The sequence below is a fragment of the Schistocerca serialis genome, chromosome 9 (assembly GCF_023864345.2).
Source record: "Schistocerca serialis cubense isolate TAMUIC-IGC-003099 chromosome 9, iqSchSeri2.2, whole genome shotgun sequence".
Lineage (NCBI taxonomy): Eukaryota > Metazoa > Arthropoda > Insecta > Orthoptera > Acrididae > Schistocerca > Schistocerca serialis.
The window spans coordinates 501,079,770-501,093,155 of record NC_064646.1 but is presented as its reverse complement, the minus strand read 5'-3'; the positions used below and the strand labels follow the sequence as shown (position 1 = coordinate 501,093,155).

The following is a 13,386-nucleotide window of genomic DNA, read 5'->3' as shown; positions in this document are numbered from 1 at the left end:
CATGAAAAGAACAATGTGATCTTAGATTAATGCAATGGAGTTCAGGCCCCCTTGATAGTCCACAAAAGATGAACTGAAAAATATTTCCCTACATGCCTGCAGTGCAATTTAGCCTGGCAGAGTGTTGCTTGTGACGTGTTTCTCTCCAGTGAGCACTCCGCCTGGACTCCACACATGTGGTATAGTAGCAGCCTCACCACAGCCTACTGTTCGCTCATTTTGCAGCAATCGAGCAGAAGGGTGAGGGAGAAAGGGGGCGGGGGGGGGGGAGGGGATGGGCGACTATCTCTTCGATCATTTCCTTAAAGCGTAAGCTCTCACACCTTCACTCGCTGTCACAGCAAAGAGGCGTCGTCGGTTTGCTAGCCCACGTGCTCTCAGTATTCAGAATTACTCTATTGCACTATTGTCACTATCATTTTGGTTAGTACTGTGGTTAGTACTGTGGTTATTATTCTGGTTTTGATTCTGGTTATTACAGTGGCTATTTTTCTAGTGCGATTCTTAAAAAAGTCGAAAAGAAAAAATACTGAAGAACAAGTTTTCATTGAGGAGTGGCAGCTTAAGGACTCTTTCTTAGAGAATTCTGATGAAAAACGTGAATGTTTAATATGTAAAAAATACTTAATTTAAAACAAAGGTAATAATATTGCTCAAAATTACACTCAGTGAAGCAATAAACTCATGTGACAAACGATATGCTTTAGTGGATAAGTTAAAATCAAGTATTAACAATCAGTTTAACTGCATTATATGTGATATGCCTAAAATTAGCAAAAGCTCGGAAATGCTTCTGTGATGGTGTACTTGTGAAAGAATGAGCAACTGAAATGGCCAAAGCATTTAATGATGATGATGCTGCTGGATGTTTTTAAACCACAGCTTTGTCACGTAGCACTGCAACGAGTCAAATTCTTGATGTGAGAACAGTAAAAAAAAGGAAATTAAATAATTTAACTGCAAACTGTCAGTATTATTCTTTGTGTATGGACGAGTGTCATTTCTCGAGCTGCTGCAAACAAACAGGAATATAAGGAAGGAAATTCTTCAAGATTTACATCCAATCTGCAGTGAGTTTCATGGTCACGTTACAGATTTTAAGTCTCTACAGCCAGAAATAATTTTCTTTAACAACCCAATGAAAATTAGTGTTTTAAGTGTTAGAACTGATTTTTAAGAAGAAGTGTTCAGTTTACAAAATGATCCATTCACACTACCAAGAATAGTAAGAGAAGTTGCAGTGTTTCAAATCGTGTCAAGATTGCTACCAAAAACTCGCAAACTTAGCCGCTACAACAAAATCTTTTTGGTTCAACACACGTTTGTGAAATGCACACACAAGATATATTCAATAAATTTTTGTACACATTTCCTTCAATGTAGTACATTAAATTTGCACAGAGTGATGCACTGACCAGTGAATAGTTGGAACGAACTTCATTCTGCTACAATACAAACTGAAATCAATATTGTAGAAATTTTCAAGAACAAGTTAAATAAAACTAAGGACATATCATGACAGAAATAGAAAGGGTGGGAAATGAGGCGGGTGGGGGGAAAGAATATTGTAGAACATTAACAGAACCAACAAAAGAAGGTTTAAAATATCATAATGCATAAAAAGTTAGAGAGAGGAATTGGGTGGGAGATGAAAAGAAGGGAGGGGGGAGATCACATTAGGGCACATTTAAGTCAGGTGCATCTGCTGGCAGCAAGTACAAGTCACACTCTGACAATATGTACATTTAAGATAAAAAATTTATTCTTTCCACTCTTACTTTCCTTCACATGTAGTTAGTGAGAAGAAAAGAGTATCTGCACACTGTATCTTCTTTTCATAGTTAAAGAAGTTACAAATGACAGCAGCTGAAAACAACCGTCTTTACACATTCTCAACTAATTCCTTCAATCTGAGAAAAACTGTGGTGTCACCGCCAGACACCACACTTGCTAAGTGGTAGCTTTAAATCGGCCGCGGTCCATTTAGTACATGTCGGACCCACGTGTCGCCACTGTGTGATCGCAGACCGAGCGCCATCACAAGGCAGGTCTGGAGATACGGACTAGCACTCGCCCCAGTTGTACGACGACTTTGCTAGCGACTACACTGACGAAGCCTTTCCCTCATTTGCCGAGAGACAGTTAGAATAGCCTTCAGCTAAGTCAATGGCTATGACCTAGCAAGGCGCCATTAACCATTTTAAGATAGAGTCTCACTTGTATCATCAAGGAATGCTGTATTCAAATGAAGGATTAAAAGTTAAGTATTATAGCAGCTACGTACTTTTCTTGCTACCATTCATTACGTATCCTGTTTCAGACCTCTATCTAGCCTAAGTGAGATTACGCGTGCCTTTCGGCTACTTCAGTGTGGCGTAGCTGTCTTGTTACGCCACAACAGTTGGCGACGAGTCAACGGAAAGGGTCTTGTTCTTTCTAATTGCTTACATTTACTTGTGTCATGGCTTTGCCAGATGTACTGTCCGAATTTTATCGCTTGCAGAATCAGCAGACGCAGGCGTTATTGGATGCCCTTGGACAGCTCGTCCAGGGTCAACGTGCCATTCAAACCGATGCGGCAGCCGCCGCTTCACCGCTACTGCAGCCACAACATGCAGTTGCACCGCCGTTTCGCAAGTTTGACCCAACCCAAGAGACATGGACTGAGTGGTCACGCCAATTTGGATTTCATCTCGCTGCCTACAGAATTCAAGGTAATGAGCGGCAGCCTCACTTATTATCTTGTGTCGGTGTGTCCACCTACCGTGTGATAGTGAAATTGTTTCCCCGACGTGACGTAGCAACTCTGTCCTACGAAGAAATTTTGTCGGCATTGGATGCCTATTTCAAAGAAACAGTCAATGTCGTTGCAAAAAGGTATACGTTCTTTCGTACAAAACGTATGGCCCATCAGACTAATAGGGAGTGGGTTGCAACATTGCAAGGCCTTACACGGGATTGTGCTTTTTAGTGTGAATGTGGACTCCCTTATTCAGATACAATGGTACGTGATGCAATTGCACAGAACGTTTCTGATGTTCGTATACGGGAGCAAATTTTGAAACTCGTCAATCCCTCCCTCCAACAAGTGATAGACATATTGGATAGACAGGACACGCTTGACTTTGCTCAGGAATCATTTGAAACTTCGCCGGCCGTTTGTCACATTAACCGGCCCGGCGGGCGCGCTGCGCGGCCCGGTAAACTGCCCTCGCACACGTCCGTGCAGCGGCCGCCACGCTCTAAACCAGGTGTGTCGTGCCAGCATACAAATGCAGTGAAATCATGCCCGCGGTGTGCTACTAGACATTCGCGTGAAAATTGCCCGTCACGCCAAGCTATTTGCTTTTTCTGTAATAAGAAAGGACATGTTCAAAGTGTTTGCCAGAAAAAGCTCAGATCAGACACTCTTAATCATTCCAGGCCCTTTGCTTCACGCCGGAATTGAACCAAGGACACTCAGGCTCGTGGACCTTAGCCCATGGACATTCATGTAGTTAATTCCACTTCGTCCAGTGCCACTGTCTCTAACAGTGACTGTGTTCGTCCCACAAAAACTGTGCGTCGACGTCGCCGGAAATCACGTCAATTAGCAAGTGATGCTGTACCTGTATCAGTTCAAATTGCACGAGACAGTCGCTCTTGTCGTCAGCAGGACAATAAACTTTTTGTAGATTTGGACTTTAATGGCAAGGTCATACCATTCCAGCTCGATACCGGAGCTGCAGTTTCATTGCTCAATCACGACACATACAAACAACTGGGCAAACCTCCGTTGCGTGCCGCAAATGTTAAGTTAAAAAGTTATTCAGGACAGCAGATCCCTGTGTTAGGACAGTGCACTCTTCTTGCAACATACAAGGGACAAACAAAACTTGTGTCATTTTACGTTCTTCGTTCTTCTACTGCAGTGAACTTGTTTGGTTTAGATTTATTTCAGTTGTTTAACTTGTCTATTGTAAATCAGGTCCTATCAGTGAATCAGACTGTGCCTACAGACAGTGTTTCTAGTCTATGTGAAGAATTTGCAGACATTTTTGCACCGGGCCTTGGTTGCGCTAAGAATTATGAAGCACCATGTGGAACTGAAAGTCAACGCGCAACCGAAATTTTTCCGAGCGCGCAATGTTCCCCACGCATTGCGTGATGAGGTCGCAAGAACATTAAATGATTTAGAATCACAAAGTGTAATTGAACGTGTGCAACCTTCTCTCTGGGCCTCACCCTTAGTAATTTTGCCAAAACCTTCCGGAAAACCGAGACTGTGTGGACTTCAAGGCAACAGTGAATCCACAACTCGTGATTGCAACTTTTCCCTTACCCCGCCCGGAAGATCTTTTTGATAAACTGTGCCCGGGTAAATACTTTTTGAAGTTGGACCTAGCAGATGCGTACTTACAAATCCCAGTGGACGCCGAATCCCAGCGCGTCTTGGTGGTTAACACGCATCTTGGTTTGTACCGATTCAAAAGACTGCCATTCGGGTGTGCATCCGCCCCTGCATTGTTTCAGCAATATTTACAAACTGTTTGTGCGTCGGTCCCTACTGCTGCGAACTATCTGGACGATATTGTGATCTCCGGAAAGACAGCCGACGAGCATTTAGCACACCTACAAACATTATTTCAGGTATTGTGACAAAATGGTCTTCACCTGTGGAAGGACAAATGTGTGTTTTTTGCTCGTGACTTACCATACCTGGGACATGTCATCAATGCCCAAGGCATACGTCCGAGTCCAGAGCCCCTCCGTGCCATACAAGATTTGCCTTCGCCACAGAATATGAAGCAGCTACAGAGTGTGTTGGGTAAAATTAACTATTATCATCGCTTTCTGCGCAATGCCTCTTCCATTTCAGCTCCGCTTCATAGCTTACGCCGGAATGCGAACGCGCCTTTCGCCAGTTGAAATCGGCGTTGCTTTCTAATACTTGCCTTACGCCATTCGATCCCCAGAAACCCCTTTTGTTGATGGTAGATGCATCGGATTTCGGGATCGGTGCTGTGCTTGCGCACAAAGATGGGTCGCATGATCGCCCTATTGCCTTTGCGTCCAAATTGCTCTCGTCTGCGCAACGAAATTATTCACAGATAGAGAAAGAAGCTTTGGCTCTCGTGTTTGGTGTTACTAAGTTCCATGATTTCTTGTATGGTCGTCACTTTACCATCATCACAGACCACAAACCTTTGACATCGCTTTTTCATCCGAACAAGCCTGTACCTCCGCGTACAGCGCAGAAATTCATTCGCTGGTCTCTTTTCCTCTCGCAGTACCGCTACGATATCTTATATCGGTCCACTGCTAAGCACGGAAACGCCGATGCGTTGTCCCGTTTGCCTGTTGCTGAGGATAAAGCGTTTGATTCTTCCGAACTTGCTTGCATGTTCATTGATTCGGAAACTGATGACGTGGTCGACTCATTTCCGATTGATTTTCATCGTGTAGCTGCAGCCACAGCTGCTGACCCTGTCCTTGCTACCGTTTTGTGTTTTGTTGCTACGCAATGGCCTTTGTCAAAGTCTCGGATCGAGGATCTGTTGGTTCGCCGATTTTTTGCTCACAAGGAGAGACTTTTTGTACGACGTGGTGTTTTGTTGTTGCGTTCTGATAATGATCAGTCCAGAGTCGTGGTCCCACGTTCGTTACAGTCCTCTGTTTTACGGCTTCTTCACCAAGGACATTGGGGTATAGTGCGAACGAAACAACTTGCTCATCAGCACTGTACTTGGTTCGGAATCAATGCTGCGATTACGAATATGTGTTGTTCTTGCATGGCGTGTGCCGAACAACAATCCGCACCGCCGCGGGAAGTCTTTGCATAGCCAAAAGCCACTTCCCCTTGGCAACGCTTGCACATAGATTTTGCTGGTCCATTCTGGAATGCTCGATGGCTGGTTCTGGTAGATGCCTTCAGTAATTTTCCTTTTGTTGTCCGGATGTCTTCCACGACGTCATCTGCCACCATCCAAGCGTTGTCTGCTATCTTTTGCATTGAAGGTCTTCCGCAGACTATTGTTTCTGACAATGGCCCACAATGCATGTCCGCAGAATTTCAGTCATTCTGCCAGGCCAATGGTATTAAACATCTGACATCCACGCTGTTTTCACCTCAGTCAAACGGTGCCACTGAACGATTGGTCCGGACTTTCAAGTCACAGATGTTGAAGTTGAAAGAGTCGCATTCTCGGGAGAACGCGTTGTTGCTCTTTTTGTCATCGTATCGCTCTCAGCCCCAGGATGGTCGCTCGCCGGCTGAGTTGCTCCACGGTCGTCCTCATCGAACCTTGATGTCTTTGCTGCATCCGCCGCATCAGGTTCCTGTGCAGCGGCAGGCTTCTGCTTTTGCTCCAGGCGACGTTGTATTCTATCGCAACTATCGCGGTTCACGGCGTTGGCTCGCAGGGCGCATTCTTCGCTGCCTCAGCCGCGCGATGTATTTGGTTTTGGGGGCCTCTGGTGAGGTGCGTCGGCATCTCAATCAGCTGCGCCTCTGTCGTCGCATGGGTTCTGCCGCTCCCCGTCTGCTTTCAGCGACGGTGCCGTCCGGTCAGCGCCCTGGGGACCCATCTACTGGGTCGCCTAATCCCCAGGTGTTACCGACGGTGCCTTCCATTTTGCCCCATGGTGATGCGCCGCTGCCGCCGCCGCCGCCGCCGCCGCCTGTCCTCCAGCCGGCGCCGCCCGCGGTGGACGCCTCGCTGCAGCCGCCAAGCGCCTCCCTGGGTCACACGTCGCCGATCGCTTCCCGTGACCAGCTGTCCTCCGCCATGGAACTCTTGCCCGCTCCGGACCACATGACGTCTTCGCGTGTCGGATACCCCGACGCAATGGAGGTCGACCCTTCGGCCCCTCCTGTCTCTTTACGGGCGCATACACCGCATGCTGACGTGCACCCTGGACTAGGTTTTCAGGCGTTTCCTAGATCCCCTCGGACCGAATGGCCGGGTGCGGGTGGCACAGCCTCGCCTGTTGTTAGGCTCCCCACCTCATCGCATACGTCAACATGGGGTCCTCCCCAAGGCGGGCGGAAGCCTTATACCACGACCGTTCGCCGATTTGCGGGGGAGGAATGTGGTGTCACCGCCAGACACCACACTTGCTAAGTGGTAGCTTTAAATCGGCCGCGGTCCATTTAGTACATGTCGGACCCACGTGTCACCACTGTGTGATCGCAGACCGAGCGCCACCACAAGGCAGGTCTCGAGATACGGACTAGCACTCGCCCCAGTTGTACGACGACTTTGCTAGCGACTACACTGACGAAGCCTTTCTCTCATTTGCCGAGAGACAGTTAGAATAGCCTTCAGCTAAGTCAATGGCTACGACCTAGCAAGGCGCCATTAACCATTTTAAGATAGAGTCTCACTTGTATCATCAAGGAATGCTGTATTCAAATGAAGGATTAAAAGTTAAGTATTATAGCAGCTACGTACTTTTCTTACTACCATTCATTACGTATCCTGTTTCAGACCTCTATCTAGCCTAAGTGAGATTACGCGTGCCTTTCGGCTACTTCAGTGTGGCATAGCTGTCTTGTTACGCCACAGCAAAAACCATAATGGAAACAAATAAGGTTTTGGATGGCATATTGTTGAAAACAGCCATATGGTAAAAGACATACAAAGAACTCTGCCCATTCTTCATTCTGCTGAGTAGGGCATAAAAATGTATTTCCTAGAAGATCATACAATATTTAAACTGATTATCAAATTCAGTCGTTTTGCTTTATATTTATTAATATAAGATTTTCACAGCTATTAACACGTAATTATAAGACACCTTGCATACTTTATTAACTTACACACTATCCAAATTCTGAATACTTACAGGATAAACTCACTGCTGCCTACATAATACTTACTTCACTCTTAGGCTTTGTGAGTCACGTTCATTTGCTACATGAACTAGCATTAGTATTCAAGTACTATTAATCTGTGCTGCTCCCTACACCCTGACTCTAAAACTCCACCCCAACACCACCTCCCACCTTCTCTCTCTCTCTCTCTCTCTCTCTCTCTCTCTCTCTCTCTCTCTCCCCCCCCCCCTCCCACCCCCCTTTCCAGTAGTGAACCACTGATAACAATCATTACAAACCAATACTGTATAAGTACTAAAATCATTGCAGGTTTTACTACAGCAGGTTTCGAAAAATTGCAACATAATTATGTTAAAATAGTATGAGCCTGGATTTAGTACAAAGGAAGGAAAAAAGGTGAACAGGATACCAGAAATAAAAAAAGTACAATAACTGAACATCAGGGATGGAATAATAATACAAAATGGCTAGTCTACTACTCACTGCATAAAGGAGACCTTAAGCGACAGACAGGCGCATTGAAAGAAAATTGTTAGATATTTTGAGCTATTAAGCTATTGGTCAGAGACTGCATGCACACGACCTCACCACCTCCTCCCCTACCCACCCCACCGCCCCTTCTCTCCAGCATATAGGGGTGAAGGGGAGAGCTGGTAAGGTGGCTGGGGGAAGATGCTGTAGTGTTGGCGGGGACACGTTGGTGGGCTGCTACTGCTAAATGCAGCATTGGGAGCGTGTGCTCGGAGTGTGGTTGAGGTGGATGGAGGCAGCAAAAGGGGAGAGGAGAGAAGAAGACAATGGGAAAGGAAGAAATACAAATAGAAAATTATATAGTTTACATATTATATGTACATACCAGTTAATAATCCAGCAATAGGAACAACATTTTCTTGAAATTTTACTTCTGGCCCATTATAGCAGTTTGATGCATAATTTATTACATCTTCCAGCACTTTCTTGAAGCTCTTGTCTCTTAGTTCCTGAAACAATATTGATATTCAGTATAAAACAGGATGGAGAATGATAACTATGCTTTAAATTAACCTTTGTTTATCTTCTTGTAAAATAGAAGAAAAGGGATAGTACACGAGACTACTGGGAGGAAATAATGTGTAATGAAGACGATGTTTTGTCCCTGCTAACATACCTATGCAAATAACAGAATCAAACCATTAAAGTCTATGTTGGAATATAAATAATTATGAAAAGGACAGACTGCTATTCACTGTAAAGATGACATGCTGAGTTGCAGGCAGGCATAACAGAAGACTTTACACACTGAGCTTATGGCCAAAGCCGCCTCCAGAAAAGAAACACACACACACACACACACACACACACACACACACACACACACACACAAGCAGGCACACCTCACCGACACATTATGCCATCTCCAGCTGCTCTGTCTACATTGAATTTTTTCATGCACTCAATTAGTTAATGGATTTCCTTTTCCAAAATATTTTTACAACCACCCTAGTCATTTTCAGCAGGTAGTATAAGATGTAAACTGACAATATTCACAGTCTGGTCTGCAACCATATTGTGAAGCAACATTTGACACATGCTGTCTTTTACATTCAACTTGGGAATTTCTTCATAAACTGAATGCACAGCACCACATCATACTTATATTGCAGTCCCCATATCTTTTAGATTACCACAACAACGGTCTTACCAGTCCCATTGAGAAAACTTTAAAGACAATCTCTGCAACAACAATTAGCCATAAACAGACAGTGCCTGAACATAAATAATTTGCTGTATTTGCACCATAAATCAGCATATTGCAACTGAGTTTGAAGGCTGACAAGACGGCTATGCAAATGTACTCAAGGCTTCGGCCTCTGTCAGATCTCAAATTTTGTGTCAAGTCTTATCCGACTTTGCAAAGTCCTCTTCACTTCCACATTTTTGCAGAACTGTTAAAAATAGCGGTGTCGTACAATGGATCATGATGCTACGCCAGAGACTTGACATTGACAAAACTACTCAAGCCTTTCTTGGCATGACAATGAAATGATTACCTTCAAAATCAGCAATGCACACAACAACAGAGGACTCTGTTTACACAACTTATATGTTAAATGTAATAGCAAGCTCCATGCAAAACACTTAGCTGTCGCATCTGTGTATGAGTTTTCCAATGGATCTTCCTCCTCCTCCTCCTCCTCCTCCTCCTCCTCCTCCCCCCTCCTCCTCCTCCTCCTCCCCCCCCCCCCCTCCTTTTGACGATTAAGAATGAATTATTGTCTAAAATCACTATATTGTTACTTTTCTTACTCTAACACTAGTAACCCCATGAGTACTCTAACAGTAAGTAAGAAATTAAGTATGAAGTTTTTCAAAAAGCCTATCATTATACCACCACATGAACTTTTCAGGTATTGTTTGCTGCTCAACTGCCGGCAGCTATAGTTATAAACATGTTGCCTTGGCTGTCATTCTATGACTGCACTCCAGGCAGGCAGCTTCTCGGCTACTATATGGAAGATAAACAGCTGTGACTGCCATTACTGAGTGCTGGAGTGGGAGACAATTGATAGAGGCTTCCTGGATGCTTGTATAGCCTTAATGGCAGACTGTGCAGCTGAACAGAAAAAGTGACTGATGACACAATAACAGAAACGAGGTACTACAACTCGTAATAGTCAGACAATAATTCCAGATACCCCAATATGATCATAACAATTGAACAAATTAATTGTCACTTAGCTGATCTTTATAGAATCAAAATTACATATGTATGTTTTGTGTCCTCACCAGCACATGTCATGATGGAGGCAGCTGAGTTGGTACGGGAAGAACAGTGGAGTAGTTTAGAAACCTGGCACAGAGGGCACACGCATTGCATCGTATGGGCAGTCCTGCTGACGGAAGTGTTCACTTGTGAGCGGCAATAAGCAGAACAGGCTACTGCTCCTGTGAAGTTAAACCACACCCGTAAGCCATGTGTGCGGCACACACTGGCGCCAACCACGCAGTGGTGCCGCAAGGCGTCCCAACTGTGGCTACGTAAAACTGTCGGTGCCTTTTAATGAAATGAAATATTTTGAAATGGCACAATTTGCATGGGGGCATTTTCAGTCATTACTCATATGTATATGATATTGAGAAAAATGCAATATTTCAGTAGACATGCACAGCTAGCATAGTTGTCCGATGGGACTGTAATTTGGTTTCACCACATATCAGTTCATTACAGACAACTTCGCACTAACTGTCCTTTTCTTTGCTATTGCTATCCACACCAGGAACCTACCAGTTATAGCACCGTACTTCCATGGCAAACTTAATTTAAATGCTGCTGTGTGATGTTGTGTTCCTTGCTACTAACGAGTACAGCATCTGAATAGGAACATCTCTATAATGTGTGTTCACAAATTTGTTACTTCTGTGTAAAATCTATACTGAATTTCCTCTATAGTAGATTCTTTGGATGTAAATCTTCGTGTGTATGTTATTTATGCTCCAGCACTACTGAAATTATTTTGAGGACCTGGACACATAAAATGAATAAATATCTAATTATGGTCATTTTTCCCTCATAATAGAAGAAACAGCTGTACTTTGTCAGACCCCAACATATGATTCAACATCACTCATTATCTCGTCGATTTTTCCACTCACTCAGTTTTGTGACTGTTACTTTTCTAACCCTAATTACAGTATCGCTGCTCACAACCATCAGCATCTAATTGCAACTGTGCATAATAATACAGCCATTTCTCAATCATTTAAATTGTTGCTTCTATAGTTTGATTAAAATCCAGGTTTGAAAGTGAATATAAGGTAGACATTCAACACAAAAGTTAAGAACTACTAAATCAAGAGATACCATAGAACAACAAACTTGACAAACAAAATAAATGATAGCAATCTTTAAAAAAAGTTTAATGACACACTACCTTCAAATTATTTTCAATCTTCTTCCACATCTCCTTATACGACACATACCACAGATCAGAGTAAAGATATTCATCTGTTGAAGCAGTCTTCAGTCGTTTCCTTCTCTTCCCCTGTTTCTTCTTAAACACAAAGCAACCCTGAAAATAACAATTACTTCACACAAAATTCACTGGAGAAACCATGCATGTTTAGAAAGTTTCTAACTGTGCAGCATATATAACTCATTTTCATGTTTACTACAAGGCACAGAACAGCCAATTCCTCCAGTAATCAGAAAATGCTACTACTGGCTACAGTTTGCCTTGCAAAACTAGAAAAGAGTAGCAGGAAGCGGCAGAATTTGGAGCTCCTATAGCAAAATGGCCTGCTGCAAATGACTGGAGGGACAGCAGATACACTGATCACGTATCCCTTGATCACAGGTTGCTCCTCTTTCTGCATTGTAGGCAGCAGTCAGCCAAACAGAACACGTCTATGGCCGAATATGTAAGTGGTGTTTACATTTAGAACACAACATACATCTACTTCTGAACTCAATGCACAAGGTGGTATTTCCTTATCATAAGATGATACAGGCAGCAAGTAGTGCAATTCCTGAAACTGAAGACAGATATGAGGCTCTCTTGGAATTTTCATATTAATAATATTATACAGCAGCTGGATTTACTTTTCAGTTCATGCTGTTAAAGTACACAAACAAGCAACTGATTGACAGATGCAGGGTAATATATCTGATGTGACAACCAGCTGAAAGACACATGAGTCCTTCTGAAACTCTGACTGCCAGTTGGCCACTCTGCATGCCAAGGTAGCTGCCTAGCTGTGATTTACTTTTTTTTATTGTCTAATATGAGCTTTACAATACCATCCACTGTTAATGGCACAGAAACATGAAAACTTGTGTACTCTCCTCCACCTAAATACATAGGAATTACAATTATGAACAACATAAATTGGAAAGACCACATAGAAAATGCTGTGGGGAAGGTGAACCAAAGACTGCCTTTTACTGTCAGAACACTCAGAAGATGTGACAGATATATCAAAGAGACTGCCTAAACTATGCTTGTCCATCCTTTTGGAGTACTGCTGCATGGGGTGTGTTCCTTATCAGATAGGATTAAAAGCAAATGAACGGAAAATGAAGTAAATAAACATGTTCTAAAATATCTTGACACAGATAAAAGAGAAAAACAATGTTGAATTTTGTAAGTGGGGATAATATTTTTTTTTTTTTTTTTTTAAAAAAAAAAGAGATTTCAACACAATTCAAGCTTAAATCTACACCTATGTCTACATATGTACTCTGCAAACCACCATATGGTGCATGGCAGAAAATACCTCATACCAGTACTAGTCACTTCCTCTCCTGTTCTACTCGCAAATAGAACGAGGGAAAAACGACTGTCTAAAAGCTTCCAAACAAGCACATATTTCTTGCACCTTTGTGATCCATACACGAAATGTAAGTTGGCCACAGCAGAATTGTTCTGCAATCAGTCTCAAATGCCAATTGTCAAAATTTGTGCAGTAGTACCTTGCAGAGAGCACATTGTCTTCCCTTCGGGATTCCCATCCAAGTTCGTGAAGCTTCTCCGTAAAACTTGGGTGCTGATCAACCTAGCAGTAACAGATCTAGCAGCTCACCTATTAATTTC

General features: G+C 43.4%; 1 protein-coding gene across 1 annotated transcript in view; it reads right to left on the bottom strand.

Moving 5' to 3' along the window:
- The window catches only part of LOC126419149 (origin recognition complex subunit 3), a 136,506-nt gene that overhangs the window by 99,168 nt on the left and 23,952 nt on the right, over window positions 1-13,386 (bottom strand). Inside the window, exons 2-3 of the mRNA XM_050086258.1 lie at window positions 11,728-11,865; window positions 8,673-8,796 (exon numbers count right to left, since the gene is read on the bottom strand). Coding sequence (XP_049942215.1) covers window positions 8,673-8,796; window positions 11,728-11,865 — 262 coding nt within the window. The remainder of the gene's footprint in view (window positions 1-8,672; window positions 8,797-11,727; window positions 11,866-13,386) is intronic.